At 40.4% G+C, this 16,464-nt stretch overlaps 1 protein-coding gene across 1 annotated transcript in view; it reads right to left on the minus strand.

Moving 5' to 3' along the window:
- ST7 (suppression of tumorigenicity 7) overlaps nt 1-16,464 on the minus strand; it is a 53,814-nt gene that overhangs the window by 4,493 nt on the left and 32,857 nt on the right. Inside the window, exons 8-9 of the mRNA XM_035902196.1 lie at nt 7,118-7,268; nt 1,838-1,930 (exon numbers count right to left, since the gene is read on the minus strand). Coding sequence (XP_035758089.1) covers nt 1,838-1,930; nt 7,118-7,268 — 244 coding nt within the window. The remainder of the gene's footprint in view (nt 1-1,837; nt 1,931-7,117; nt 7,269-16,464) is intronic.

Genomic DNA, 16,464 nt, shown 5'->3' on the forward strand with positions numbered 1-16,464 from the left:
ATGATTTTGGGGTCTGCTAATTCATGCAGTTTAAAAAGAAAAACACAGATAACTTGCAACTTCTCTGTGATTTAATTTAAGTTTAGAGATCAGGACATACCAGATCATGGACTTTATAAGTCTAAGAGTTCTTGTGCTCAGGTTTTTGCACTTGCTCTTGACACAGGCTCAAACTTGTTGTTCCAGTCTGTTATCCAGTCATGGCAAAAGTTTTGTGATTGATATTTTCATTTCAGATAGCCTATCAGATCATAGTGTTCTGATGTAATTCCAGCTGACTCTCCTTCAGAACTCACGCGATTAAAGGGTGTGGACAGGTATGCAAAACCCCTTTAACCAACCTGTGTCTGTCACGGTATGTTAAACCCTTCCCTACTCAAACCCAGGAAATTTTGCAATGAAAGGCATTTCCCAAAACTGCCAGAGCAGAACACAACTGTCTGCATATGCTGTTAAAGACTCCCTCACTTCTAACGTTTGACAAGAACGATCAGTTTTGTATCTAAAAAGAGAACGCTGAGCTCTTCTGCATGACTTTGTCATTCCTAAATCTCCTGACACTCCACCCTCCCCAGTTCAGCATCCCTCTGAGTAAAGCAAACAGAGCACTCTAAGAGGTGTTGTTATAATTAGGGTGATTATAATGGGGTGGGGAGATATTGTCAGTTGCCAAGGATTTCTGTGTAATATCAGCGAGAATGTACCGTGAAGGAGAGACTCGCAATGAATGGATTTTCACTGCATTATTCTCACCTAATGTTTACTCACATAGGCTTATAAAAAGTGGCAACACATTTTTCAGCCCAAACCAGAGAGGTTCTGAGCGAAAGACTACAAGGAGTGCAAATGCCCTCAAAACCAGCCTTCACAGCAGAAGCAGGTTATGTTTTACTTTTTCCAGAACAGATTTCTCTTTATTCCTTCTTCAGGACAGAGAAGGTGAGAGAAGACTCTCCTTCCTTGGATCAACCTGTATTTGCCTCCTCTGCCCTGATCCAGCAAACTGCTCTGCACTTGTGTGTGTTCCACTTGTGCTCACACAAAGTCCCACTGACTTTGGTGAGAAAACATGTGGGAATGAAGCATAACTGTTTGCCAGATTGGCTGCTTCGGCTCTCCCTCTGCATTCTTGTGCTTCACTGCATGCGCTGCAAGAAGTCCCATTAGCTTGGACTGTAACGCATCCCAAGGGCTGGATCTGTCTTTGTATCTCTATCTTGCAGAGCACTGGGAACACTGCTGGCACTTTGCTAATACATGCCATAAACTTATATAATAAATGAGAGGTAATTTCACATCAATCTCTTCGAAATAGCACACACACCATTACATGAAGACAACACTTTCTTGCTATTTAAGACTGCTTTTCAGAAAACGTCAGCATAACCTGTCAGAATAACAGCTGCGTTAATGATCCAGCCATCCTCAAGCAGGTTTGATCTTGCCTTGGAATTTAAGCAGCTGGTGTGTCTACAAAAGACTAACAAGGCTGCGCCACTGTGCTTTCCGTTTGAGGGGATATTACCCTAGATGAAAGATCAGGCATATTTTCCAGTGTCTTGGCAAGAGAGGATAGCAAGATCTAACTGATCTATATCTCTTCAGCAATCTCTCTCTCTGTCCTTACACTGTCAACAACGATAAAGACAGCTAATCGTTATGAACTATAGCTAAGAGCTGCCTCTTAATCATCAAGGGAGCTCCAGAGATAACACTGTCAGCCTGATTATTCTAATCCAGTGTATGCAATTTAAAAGGCATCATCAATGGGGAGCAGTGCTGCAAGACTCAAATGATTCTTCGATGTCAACAATAAGAAGAGAAAAGTTAAACATACATGGTAGTAGTTCTCTATCTGCAGTTTCTGTACAAATAGGGTAAGGGTAGAAAAGATGTCCTTTTTCCAGTGGATAGGGGATCATTCTGAAAGCTGAAAAGAAAACAACACCATGCACAAGTTACTGTGAGTGGAGCAGCCACTGGACATACTTAACTATATTTACAATTTTGAAAAACAAACATAGACAAAACATAACATTTCTATTTGGTTGCAAACAGCATATAAATTGTTTAATGAAATGCCAAAATATAAATCTACACTTAGCTTTTAATCCTGCAAACACTTATGTATTCTTGGGAGAAGGTTCATAAGCATCAGGTGAGACCACATTACAAGTACACACATAAATATTTGCACGATCAGAGTCCGTTGTATTTACAGTTCCATAGCCAAATTTACACATTTTGTCTTAGGCTTTTATGCTGCAGATTTTTAAAATTTCAGGGGAAAGAAGTGTATCTGATATAGTGGGTATAGCCCACAAAAATGACCAGCCAAGCTTGTGAGTTCAGGCCAATACTCACAGTCTCTGTGCATCAAGCATACTAGAAGTTATGCATGGAAAAAAGTACACTACGTTTTTCCCATCACACTCCAACAAACCAGGTAACACTGATGACTCAAGCCCAGAGAACCAGTTTTCCAGCACAGTCATGTTTTCATTTTGTATTTGGCAATCAAAGATTAATACTGAGTTATTAAAACCAGGTTCCTCACATGCATTCTTTTTAAATGTAGCAGATCAAGTCAGGATTCCAATATAAATCTTCAGGTCATGGATTAAATAATACTTAATCTCATGCATTTTTAAAATTGAAAATAATAACAGAGAGGGAGGGAAATGGATTACTAAATCTGGATAGCGATGATGTCATAGGCCATCTGAGTGTGGTTTATGGTAACATCACAATACTTGACTGAATTACAGCTTTGCAATCAAGGCATCCTTTTCCATTATCCTATATATTATTCTCAATGTTAAAATGACATCAACGTGTTATTCTCACTATTCCTATGAACATCAGTCACTGAAGCAGTATTTTCCTCAACAGATGTCCTAGAACCACTGTGTATTTTAGATGTTAGGTACAGCCCACCACCACACAATAACACTGCATTATCTCTTGCTCACAAGACAACTGAGATATTGGTTCAAAACACACAATATCCCAATATTTTCAGTTGTGCACGCTGCATTTGAAATAATGTTAGCTGTATTTTTTGTGCCATTATATGAGCATATTTATTCTTGGTCACTGTTTAAAGCCATAGTAAAGAAGGCAGAAATCCTCAAAGACCCCCTCTCCATAGCATCCCCAGAAGCCAAATACAAATACAGTAATCCAAGCCTTGTATGATCTTCATATGCAACAAACTTGAGTGTCTGTACAAAAACATGTGGAGGGATGTTCAATGCTCATTACTTCAAAATCACTAACACAAGTTTTTCCATCCAGTTTGGCTTAATATTTAAAATGACAATCAAGCCTCTTCTGCCTTACCCTAAATCACAGCAGTATTAAGATTCTAATAAAAATAAAAAGAGATGGTAAAGATGTTGCTTTTACAAACAAAAAGTGAAAAATGTCTGAACAGATTTTGCTGAATTTAAATAGTCATTTTGGCGTGAGACCAAATATGGAACATTTAGAGCAAAACAGTTTATTTAGCAATATTAACAGCCACGGAAGAAAGCGCTCTGGTTCATCTGCATCAGTTTGTGTTTACATAGGTACTTCTCTGTCTTAATCTTACAGTATTATCTGATCCTATTTTAGGTTAATCAATTCAGGTAGCACGGAGGCAGTTTGCCATTCAACTGTGTGCTTGTGGTAAAAGCTACCGTACTATCTGAGAACCCCTAGGTTTTTCTTCTTCATGCAAGCAATAGGAAAGATGACACAAGCTTAGAAACTGACAGTGACAAACAAGCACCTCAGACTCTTCTGAAATTTGGTTACGCTTCAAACTACAGACCTTCTGTACAGAGCTCCGGGACCAAACCCAGAGCAACGTTTCACATGGTGTCACTTGCGCTTTTTTTAGTTGTACTATGAATAAAACTGTACTTTGACTGATCAAATGAAGACAGAGCAGGAAACAACCAACGTTCCAGTTCAATGATGATCATTATGTTTATAACCTCACTTTTCTCAGTTGTTGAATGCTACTTGGGAAAAACATTTGGTGAGAATTTTGGAGTTTATAATATCATGAAGATATTTCTGCATAAATTTTGTTAAAGGCTGTCGTAATTAGGAAGTGACCTTATTCTCCTCAGAAGCATTCAAAACGTACCCCCTCAAGTGACTGACTTAAAGTACTTAATTCTGCCCAATTCCCAGAATCGAGTAGTGTGTATATGTAGGCATTAAATTCCTGCATACAAGCTACTAAGGTGAGACTTGTGGTTATTTAAGCACACTGAAAGAAGAGTACACTTTAAAGACATGGCAAGTGCATAAATACCTAGAAAGAAAGGGTAACTGATCATGTACCTTGTGTAGACTGTTGGTTAGAACTAGTATTTAATTAAATTTAGTTTCTCTGTCATGTTTCCACTGGTTTTAACTTACAGTTGTGCAGAGATGCCAAGGAAACCTTTTGCAAGTAAAGGACACAAGAGTGACATAAATAGTTTGCTACATCCATAAAGAATATTACCCAAACTAAGATATGGACCAAAAGTTATGATTATGAGAGTAGATATTGCTGAAACCATTAAAACCCATGGGAGTCTTTACACACAAGCAAATTCTGAACAAAATTCTTGAGGACTGGTGCACTGTTCATCTGGCTCTGAAATCACTGAGCAAAATGAATTATGGATTTTTCTTTAGACGTTATGCAACAATAATAATTTACATCTTTACAGGCTCCTATAAAAATATTAGCTAATTGCTGTGGAGGTAATAAGGAGAGGAATCAGTTACTGTAGTTGGATGGGAACGCCCTACAGTGCTTTCAGACACAGATGACCAGATATCCTGCGTGGCAGAGGCCCGCCCCCCCCCCCCCCCCTCCCGCCCCATGCCAAAAGCTGGTCCTTGTAAGCAGCACCTCAGGGACTCCCTAGCCCAACAAAGCAAAAGATCTATTCAGGATTGCCTGCAAAATACTGCTCCATAATGATGGGATAATGAGCCTTGGGCTAAAGAACTTGTGCAAACATCTGGAAGAGAAGAAAGTAAAAGCAAAACACTGAAAATAAGCCACAGGGAAGGAAACTTTGACAGAGAAAATATTAGACTGGGAGAAATGACAGGAAAAGAGAAAGCAGGTAGGACAGAGAACAACACAGCAGAACAAACCCCAAGTGGCAATTGTAAGGATTATCGAGCAAGGTGTTCTATACACCTAGAAATAAAGCCATTGCCCCACATTGCAAATTAAGGAAGTTCAGGCCATTTAATACAATGACTGAGACAGTAAGTCTCTTTTACAATGGAGGTATTAAGTGCATTTCTGTAGGAATTATCATGGTGACAAACTTTATCTTTTATAACAAACCTAAATGAGAACAGCAAATAGAGGAAGGAAAAAAAAAAGGTGGTATACTAATATATGGAGAAGCTAAAAGAGAACAGAAGAAAGCAGAGCAGAAGGAGCAGAACCAAAATACAGAAAGAAAAATCTGCAATAAAAAAGCCCACAGAGGCTAATTCTAAATGGCACTTTTAAATTCTCTGGAACCTGAAAAGAACACATCTCAAAGACAGGATAAGATAATTTAGGTTAGAAGGTTAGTCCAACCTCCTACTCAAAGCTGGGTCATTTTCAAAGTTAGGTCTGGTTGCTCAGGGCCATGTCTCTGGAGATGGAGAGCCCACAACCTACCAGCAACCTGTTCCAGTGCATCATCATTCTCATTCTGCAAATATCTTCCTTATGTCTAAATGAAACTTCTCCTGCTGCAGCTTGTGTCTATTGCCTATTGTCTTTATGAATCATAGAATCATAGAATGTTGGAAGGGACCCCTAGAAGTCATCTAGTCCAACCCCCCTGCAGTGAGCAGGGACACCGCTAACCAGATCAGGTTGCTCACAGCCCCATCCAACCTGGCCTTGAATGTTTCCAGGGATGGGGCCTCCACTATCTCTCTGGGCAACCCATTCCAGTGTTTCACCACCCTCATTGTAAAGAATTTCTTCCCTATATCCAGTCTAAACCTACCCTGATTTAGTTTAAAACCATTACCCCTTGTTCTGTCACAGCTGGCCCTACTAAAAAGATTTTCCCCATCTTTCCTATAGGCCCCCTTTAGGTATTGAAAGGCTGCCACCAGGTCTCCCCGCAGCCTTCTCTTCTCCAGGCTGAACAAGCCCAACTCTCTCAGCCTGTCCTCATAGGAGAGGTGCTCCAGCCCTAGGATCATTTTTGTAGCCCTCCTCTGGACCCGCTCCAACACTTCCATGTCCCTCTTGTGCCGAGGGCTCCAGAGCTGGACGCAGTACTCCAGGTGAGGTCTCACCAGAGCAGAGTAGAGGGGCAGAATCACCTCCCTCGTACCGAGGGTTACCCCGACCCAGGTGCATGACCTTGCACTTGGCCTTGTTGAACCTCATGAGGTTCACACAGGCCCACCCCTCCAGCCTGTCCAGGTCTCTCTGGATGACATCCCGTCCTTCTGGTGTGTCAACTGCACCACTCAGTGCTGTGACCGTCTGAGAAGACTTTGACTCTGTCTTGCATATTATCTCTCCATTGGGTGGGGCAAGACAGCAACTAGATCCCTCCTTCACCTACCAGAACCAGCTTGCTCGGTGTCTTTTCCTACTTCACATGCTCCAGCTCCCTATATATCCCAGTGATTCTCCACCAGACTCACTCTGGTTTGTCAATTAAATATTAATGAATAGTATAAAACAAAACAGTATTTTATGTCATTGTTGGTGGCTTTTTTTCTGCTTATAAGGCACTTTCGTAATGTCCCAGTATCAAAGCATTTGAATAATGACAAACAAATGTCTACAACTCTAGAATGAAGAAGGTAAAATATTAATTCCCTTATCCCTGAGTAAGGAAATATGTCACATAGAAGATGGGAAATTTTGTTCAGTGTCACACAGAAAACACAATCCAAGACTTCAGAACCCTTTTCCCTCATTAAATCGAGTTTGTATTTTCAGTTTGAATTTCAAATATTTCAGTGCTGGTGAGGATGTAACTGACCTCCAAAATTCCCACATACCATACTTCACAAAAAGCTATTATTTTCTCATGACATTCAATAAAAATATTTTATTAGCTCCTTTGTAAGAAAAAGAATTACTTACTGCCTTCCCATGTGCAGTGTAAGAGATTCAATGCCCCCTCTACTCTTTTCCAGTGTTGAAGATGAAAGAAAGCATATGCTATTGCTTCACTGTCCCCTCTCTTCAGAATATGTTCAGGGGGCAGAATTAAGCTTTTCATTTCTAGTAGATACTGCAATAAAAAAGCAGAGCACAATTATTTCAGAGGTAATAAAAACCACAAAAAGCTGCCTGCAATTCTACAGTTGCACACTGAAAGGTCTATTTCCCTAAAGTACATTCCCTCATAAGTGTTTCATCAAATGTGCAACATCACCAACTGCACTTGAAGCTAATTATTGAATTATTCCCAAAGACCAAGATATGCTGACAGATGGTTAATGTTCTGCTCTTCAGCTGTAGTAAGGGGACTACAGAGAATTTCAAAATGAGATGTCTCTCTTATCAAAGGAGAGGGGAAAAAAGGGCTCAAAGCAGAAAAGAGAATCTAATTACAAGAGCTTTTTAATTAAAAGCGTTTATAATAAAATGAAGAAGACATTAAACAGCTTGATGCACATAGTCTTTGCATAAGGAAACACGCGGTACTCTTAGTTTGCACACAGGTTGCTTTACTGCATTGCCATCAACTGGTCGCCAGGGCTATGAATCTGCAAAGCTGGCAGCCACCTAAGTAGCCACCAACAAGTTACAAAGTAAAAAAAGTTACAAAATGTAACAAATACCTGATTTCCAGGAAAAAAAAGTATTGGATGTTTAAGCTTGCTACTTGAAATACTTACTGAAACAGTATGAAAATGAAAGGCACCACTGACAAAAACCACAAGCAATTCTTCCCATTAACTGGATCCCCCATAACAGAAGCAGATGAAACACACAGAGGGTTCAGGCCACAGAAGAAGACAGAGGTCCTGGACATTATTCAAGCAGGTGATTTTTCCTCCTTTCCCGTGAACTAGACCGCTACCAGTTCAACAGACTTCATCTCATCACTAACGTTTCTAGATTCCAGTTAGTGGAGGGGATAGGTAACAGCGGAGGGGAACGATAAATCCCTTGTTGGCATGCTTTACAGGGAAAGGCGGACAGAAATCACAGGCTGGGGGGAAGTGTAAGGCATCCCAGCTGTGTGCTGACTGCTCTTCAATAGCACAAGGAAACTGTCGCGCTCTTCCAGGATGCCCAAGAGCCAATGTCCTCCCCACCAGACTATTTAAGTTAACACAAGCGGCAGCAGGTGAGTCAGGCAGTAGGCTGTCAGGCCCCAACACAAGGTTCAGAAAGGAAAGTTATGGTTAATCACTGGCAAAAAGAGAGTGAGCATGCAGCCCCTCTGCTTCACTGAGGCCTCTGCTTTGGTCTGGATGGAGGAGGACTGCAGGACCTAGGGCTGACAACAACCCAGGGCAGGCACCCAAGAGAAATCAACTTGGGACCAGAGGTGGAACAGAGGCCTGGGTGGTGTTAACCTTCCACAGCTCCTCTTAAATGCTGACTTTTGTGACCGGGGGATTGCAGGGCATGCTTGAGCACCCGTTCAGTGTGTGAGTTGGTGCAGAAAAGAGGAGAAAAGAGGACAAAAGAAATACATGAGAATTGAAAATCAGCCTTGGAGAAAGGAAGAGGAAAGGCCAGAGAGAAATGAGCACAAATAGCATGATTCACGGAGGGCATCCTAGAGCTAGTCACCCCTTCACCTGAAGGAGCTAGCAAACAGGTAAAGGATTTGAAGAGAACTGTCAACTCTGGGAAACAGATAAAGACTTCAAAGAGGAAAGAGAAATCACGTGTGTTTCTGATGCAGGTAACAGTATTAAAGGAGGAGAAACTGAGTTAGTAGTGGGAATAATATGTGTGACACTTGGATTTTCTCAAAAGCCTTTCAGAAAAATTTGAGAGCTGCAGAGCAGGTGGATTAATGGAGGAAGCTGCAATTTAGTAGGCAGGACAGGGGATGAAGAGTGACAGAGAGAACAGAATAAAGAGCTGACAAGAGCGAGGGAGCTGTCAGGCTTACAGAGGTACAGCAAATGTTCTTATTCTCTGCCCTAATGAATGTGCCACCCTGTTAAAAACACACACTGTACCTGTTGAGCAGAATGGAATACAGCTGCAAGAGCTGCAGGTTTCTATCTGTTTTATTAATATAGAACATAACTCTTATTTCCACATTTTTTTCCAAAGTAAATGAGAAAGTAAGTTCTCATATTTAAATGTTTCAATCAAAGGAAAAAAAAAAACCACAACCCCAAAGCCATGTCACTATTAGTAGGAAAAGAATAACCGGGAAGGAATGCCCTACTTCAAGGAGCACTGACATGAAAATGTGTTATTTTGATTTTTAAGTATTGCTTGTTATCAGCGATTAAAAACAAATCAAATGGAAATACCAGATGGGAGAATATATCTTGACACTTGCAAATCATTCTTAGCCCTCACTCAGTTGTGTTGGCTTTTCAGTCTGCATTTTTCTCAGTTACAGAAAGACAAGCCTATTTTTAAAAGTTCCTTAGATCAAAAATGTGAAACACTCCACCCTCATTACTCTATCACAGCTACTTTCCCAAATAAAAAGTCCATAATCTGGTTTGGTGATATTCAAGAAGACCCACACATGCAGTTGATGGATGGCTCAAGTCTCATTTGGGCCTCATAATAGTTTTTGTTTTATGGACAAAGGCCAGCCACACCTTTTGGGCATACAAGCTGTCAATGAATTTATTCTGGAGGCATTTCCAGCAGGAACGCTAATTGTACACAGCCCCAGAGAGGCCTCGTCTGGAACACTCTGTACAGATCTCATCAGGCGCTTTCAGAAATGTAAAGATCAAATTCCACGAGTACGGAATCGAGCTAATCAAAGAAATGGCAAGTCTGCTTTGCAAGAGGGCACTCGAAGGCCTCCATCTGTTTAACTTCTTGAAACAGGAGTAACAGGTACCAAAAAGGTATCTAGCTGTACGTGGGGCTTGATTATTACGGAAGGAAAGATATGACTGTCCATGAAAATTAGGATGGTCTTGATGTCCTAGAAAATCATATATCCATTCATGCATTGCTGTATTTTCAAGGTGAGTTCAAGAACCTGGAGGGGATTCAGGTTCCTGGAGGTTTGACTGACAGGGCTCAGGGTCTACTTGGAGGTAGCATAGCCAAGGGCAGCCCCCTTTCACGGCAACTGCAGGCTACTGGCACCCAGACACTTGACAGGCAGGACTGAGTCCCAGCAATCTGCTGGGTTTCTAGCAGATCGTCCATGAAATCAACACAGTCCCCTTAAACATTCTGGATTGGACAAGCAAGCAAATTCCAGTGAAATGAAATTCAATGAAAAAAAAAAAATCTTTCTTCAAAAACTATACGATAAGCTGCAGGCCTCATGCTGCACATACAATGTGTGAATCACAGTCCTGATGGATTTCTGCACGTAACAAACATCTCCAGCTCTTGGAAAAAAATCAGCCAAAGACATCTGATTGTAGTTTCCAAGAGGGTGCTATTGCACTTAATCAAAGATACTACGCTAGACAGATACAGTCTTCTTTTCAGCCACCAAAGACTTCAGGGTGGGAATCTGACTATTTGTATCTCAACGTTTCCAAAGGCCTCAGTCCAGAGTGCAGCCCTTGTTACAGGACTAATATGGACATGAGATCCTACCATACCACTAAAATTCATACCAGTGTGAACTCCATCTGGCTTTGCAAGAAAACAATCTACACCTCTTGACAGACTCCCTGCTAACTGTAACTCCCGATACACTGGCATCCTCTCAGATTCAACCATGATCTTTACAACTTAAGTAATAAAAGTTTACTACCTTTTCAATACTTTGAATACACAGGGAGCCCTCTGTCATCCTGACAGGGCTCGGGACCCAAGCCTGGTTCCACTTCACAGTGAGAGTCAAGTAACAGGCTAAAGAAAAAACTTAGCAAAGAGCTAGCCATCATGGAGGAAATGGAGATAGCAAGCACAGCACATCTCCAACTGCATTTGTTTTTCAATGACAAATGAAGAAGTTCAACGAGAACAGGAAACAGCATGTCACCGCCACCCAGGGTTATCATCCTCCTTTAAAAAAGGAATCAGCTCAGAAAAGATAGTCTAGAAAATTACAGCCAGAATGACTTAGTCTTAGTCAAGTTATGAGGGAATACTACGGTTGCGCAAGGATTTCTGTCATCAACAGATGGTTCAATACAGCCCTTCTCCACTGCATTGTTTTGGCTTGGATTTTTTTGGTTGTCTTTTTTGGTTTTCTGATCTCTCTTTTCTCTCACCCCAAACTTTTTTCCTGCCAAAACCCTGTGTTTTAGGAGTTACAACAAGGGTAACAGTATTTTTTCATGGACTTCCACAGAGGGCTTCTGGAACAGTTACATGACATTGCAATAGATATTGCTCAGCTACAGCCATTCTGTACACGTATGGGAATATGCCTTTTAACAAGCATTGAGAGGATGACAACAGACCTTGTACACATGAAGTGCAACATGGTAGAGTTTATACTTCTCTTACTCGAATTGATGGAAAATAAATTATTTATTTCATAATATTGACAACACCCTGGCTACTAGTTCTCTTCTGCTGGGAGTGCTTTTAACATTCCACATTAATGAGCTACTTCAGTGCTCTTTTATAAAACAAATCAACCTATCTCAGGCAGGTTTCCTTCTTTTCCTCAATTGTGCAATTTGCCTCTGAAATTACAGCTCAGGCCGCAAATAGGCAACAGTCACTCCTGCACCTGTAACAGCATCCCTCCAGGCCAGAATATGAGAATTTAACATTGTTTGAACAGGAACTCTCCTCCTCCCAGTGGGATGAACAGCACAAGCTTAAAACAGTTCCAAAGTACCAGTTTCTACATGCCCAGAGAAGCCACTTCTAGGTCACCTTGCAAATTCTCCTCGGATTGATGGTAATTAAGAAGTTTGGCCTTTTTGCTGGAGATACAAAACCAAATCACTATCTCACCGAACAGTTAAAAACTCTCTTAAACATGACTGGAATAGTTTCTCTGTAATATCATGGGGTGTGCAGAACAGATTCATTTCCCATCTGGTATATGAATTTGTTTGCATTATTTGTTTCTATTAGCAACTACAACTTACTACAAACCACACAAGCATACAGACAGACACAGTTCTTCTTAAAAAAAAAAAAAATACAAAAGAATTGAGAAGGGACGAAATGGAGAACAGACAAATCTTTAAAAGTGTTTAAGTCAATGGTTTGTTATATCCTTCTAAGGAACTGTTTACACACAAAACTAGCATTTCTTAAAGCGATATCAATATGTAAGTTATCTGATTCAAATGCAGCAAACTTCAGCAGGTACTCTCCTTAAATCAACTTAGCTCCTGGCTTACATAGCAAACCCATACAACTATGCACACAGCATGCTTCTGACTTACTTTTAACAATTAGATATATAGATCACCATCCTTTTTCTCTTCCCTTTGACTTTACTGAATAGCTTGTGTCTCATAGATCACAGAAAAGAGGGGCTTTTCAGGAGGAGTTTGAATGCAGGGAGGGAGCTTTGCAAATCAGTTCGGAAAGGGTGTTCCACAATTGAGGAATGTCCCAGAAACAGCTGTGGTACTTTATCAGCATTAGCTTGGGATAGTTGCATTACATATGAGTGGGGAAGCTCCAAATACAACATATGAATAATACTGATGAAGTCGTGTGTGTATACACATATACTTTTTTTCCCCACCCACTCCACAGATTATGTACTCTCCATGACATAGGATGTACTACTCTCTCTTCCATACAAAATCCTCTGGAATTGGATACCCCAACTGTTTCAACGGAAATAAAAACCTTTGTGTTTAACTCTTAAATTTTTCAAGAGCACATTGTCAGACAGTGTCAGCACATTTCCTTGGAATCAAAACTCCACAGTGCCATGGTACTATACTAAAACAAAATGATACAAGTCCATAGAAGCTCATTTAAGGCAAAGATGGCAGAAAAGAAATTCAGACAAATCTTCACAAACAAGTGATACAATTTGTTTTGATTCTTCTCATCGTGAAATTCACAGCTCTCTGCTTTGTTCTCTTTCCTGCTGTACTGCTGACTTCTGGTTGTGTTTTTCTTCTACTAAAAAGAACCCTGAAAATGCTCTGCCTGGTGAAGTGCTTTCTTTTTACAAAAGCAATCTCTGCCAAAGTATAAAGCTGCAATTTGCTGTAGCTGAGTTGTTTCAGTAACAGAAACAAAACAAACTGTAGACAGAAGTAATATCTTTTATCAGATATTTTTTCTGGAACAGCTTAAAAATCTAGCTACTTTCAAGCATAGAAACCTTTTTACAGGTAAGATGTCTTCAGAATGAGAAGTCTTGATCAGTTTGCCAGCAGTTCCATGTCTGTTGTAGTCAAGACGGAGATCATAGTTGACATATCTGAGCTGGCCTTACCCTGGACAGCTCAGCTTCCAGAAACAACACAGCCAGGTCAGCTGCCCAGCTTCCTGGAGGGATCTGGCAGGCTGCACTGAGCTCTGTATTGCCTTTGTTCACTTAAGCCAAGTTCTGATACCTCCACGTGTCACATCTTGACTCCAGTGTACTCCAAAAACCAACGAGAATTTATCACCCATGGCTGAGACTTAATGGACTGATGCCTGTGAATTAAATTGTCATTGAAATGTAATCAAAAAGGGAAGAAGAGATCTGTGTCAAAAGAAGGTTATTTGCTGGAAGGGTGGCTGCCTGAAGACAGACTGTCAGCCACATTAGGTCTCTGTAAAAGGCATTTTTGTGTAGACAGAAAACAAAAACGAAGGTGATACATAGTCATCTAGAACCAATGAAAGCTGGTGCCAACATCATCATGAAATACATACTAAAAAGACTCACAGAAACATGCATACACACAGGTTTCTATGTGGCAGGTAGGTGTTTTTGCAGGGTTTCTCACCTCCATGTAAAGATGGAAATCTGGGACTTTTACACTGCTGCTGCTTAAGAGATTCCTACATCTTTAGATTACATTCAGAATAAAGTGTAAGAAGTATATCTGACCTCTGCAACATCACTATGGAACACTGGATGGCAATCTGGCCACAATCTCCTAGGGAAAAAGTTGTTTTACACAAACCTGCAGTAGGTCACAACGGGAGACCCAGTCTCCCTTTCTTGCTAAATCCAGCTCAGTAGTATCTCTCAGCACATTCAGAGTGTGTTCCCTACATGTCCTTTGCCTCAGAATCTCGTTAGCAAAAATCTGCCATTTCCAGTTAAATGTCTTGGAAATGCATATCCAGTAATCTTTTTAGGTGGTAATTCTAAATTTTAATGATTTGCACTGAAAACGGTAAAGTCTCCTTTTGAGGCAAACCAGAAACATATAGGAGTAATTTTTTTTTCTCTCTAACAGTGCAGTTCCCTGCTTTCCAGGCTTCTGCTGGGATCTTTGCAAATGTTTTAAATAATTTGTCACCTTTGTAATTTATTTCTTCCTCAGTCTGAACAGGAGACTCATTAGTGTTTAAATCCTAAAGAAGCCTTGAAGACATATTAGTTTTGTGGCACTGTTAAGATTTCTTATGATGCTGCTTGATAAAACTGATCTCTATTTTGTTAAGAACAAATTGGAGAGCCCTTCAATCATAGCTCAGTGGAAACTGAGATGTAATATCCATACTGTGCGCAAAATTATAACCAAAACCCTATCTTTGCCACCTTAATATCCTTTAGCTAATAGCAGAAAGAATGAGTGTGAAATCAGCAGTGCTGCGTATTAATCTCTATTAGGCTACACTGTCTTAATGTTAAAATATGAACTAAAAAAACCCTAGAGTCTGCTCCCATTACTATGTTGTTATCCTGATAATTTTTGTTACACAAAGGTTTTCAATTTCAAAATGACAGACTTTGAAAAACCGAGGGAATCAATTAGCAATGTGAACTGACTGAAAAGCTCAGGAACTTAAGTGAGGAAGACGACTGGCATTTATTTAAATCAAAAGTACTGAAAATACTGAAAATAACACACAATCTGCATTTCACACATGGGGATACTTATCAGAAAGAAGATTCAGCCTTGTATTAAACAGCCACCTAAGCAGAAGCTGGCTAGTGAGAAGGAGGTCACATGCAATGAATGGAAGTACTGATCTACAAGAAGAAGCAGGATCTTGGAGGTCTGGAAGCGCAGAGGTTATGGAGCAACTGCCACAGCTTACAGTAAGGTAGATCTTGCAAAGGAAGTCAAACCAAAGAAGAGCAAGGTCTTAAGTATAAATAGAAAAAGAACACGGAAAAAGGTACTAATTGAAGACAGCCTCAGTTTCATGGCAGTGCAGAGCAGGATGGACATTAGCAGCATGTACAGAAGCAGAGACCACTGCAGCCAACAATCTCTGTCCCTGAACAGTGAATAAACCAGTCCCAGAAATGGCCAGACTACCATAACTGACTTAAAACAAAAAAAGAAATCCCCACTCAGAATCAAGTGGGCCAGTGATGAGAGAAGTAAATGCAATGCCATTCATTTAAAGAGGGAAACAATATGTGTTACCATGGAATCATTAGTATGCAAACTGTTAAAAAGGATTTTGATGGAAAGAATTATCAAAAGCATGGAAGTAAGTGAGGAAAATGGAACAGGCTCCCAAGGATTGCTCGTGACAGCTAAAGCTTGGCAAGATAGCTAATTTTTTAGACAGCAAGCATAGAATACTCTAACTGGGTTTCAGTGAAACATTCAGGAACGTTCACCCAGAAAAGGACTGGGATAGAGAGTTAAACAGGCTACCAGGCAGAAGAGAAGTATCAACGGTTGTGTTGGCACAAGAACCATTGAGATGGAGGAAAGTAAACAGAGTTCCACAGAAGCAGTCCTGGAACCAAACTTCATTTAATATTTTCATTTTATAGCTTGGCACAAAAACAGAAGATCAGCTAATAATACAAAGGGACTCATCTCACCTAAATCTTCTTGTCTAAAAATCAGGCTTTTACTGGAAAATAGTTGCTCCTTTCATAGTCAGTGTAGAAACAGGCACCTCGGAGGGAAAGTCTGTCTAGAGATGTCTAAGATAGTTCCTTCTTTCCACTGCCTGTAGAGGAAGTCTAGATGATTTTATTAAACAAACAGCCTAACTGTCAGATAGCTAAACCATGCTATTTAGTGGCTGGCAGAACAGATATAGCTCACAGAGAAAATATTTAATTCCTGCAACACATGAGAATGAACTTTCTGCAATCCATGTGTACATACGGGAGAGGTTTGAGGTTTATCTGGACCAGACTTGGTGTTCAGCTGTACGTAATGAATAGGCTCCCTACATTAACACACACCAGTCTTCTACTTTCCAGTGGAGGCTGCCTACTTTCTAAGGGCAAT

The sequence above is a fragment of the Egretta garzetta genome, unplaced genomic scaffold (genome assembly GCF_000687185.1).
Source record: "Egretta garzetta isolate BGI_Z169 unplaced genomic scaffold, ASM68718v1 scaffold169, whole genome shotgun sequence".
NCBI lineage: Eukaryota > Metazoa > Chordata > Aves > Pelecaniformes > Ardeidae > Egretta > Egretta garzetta.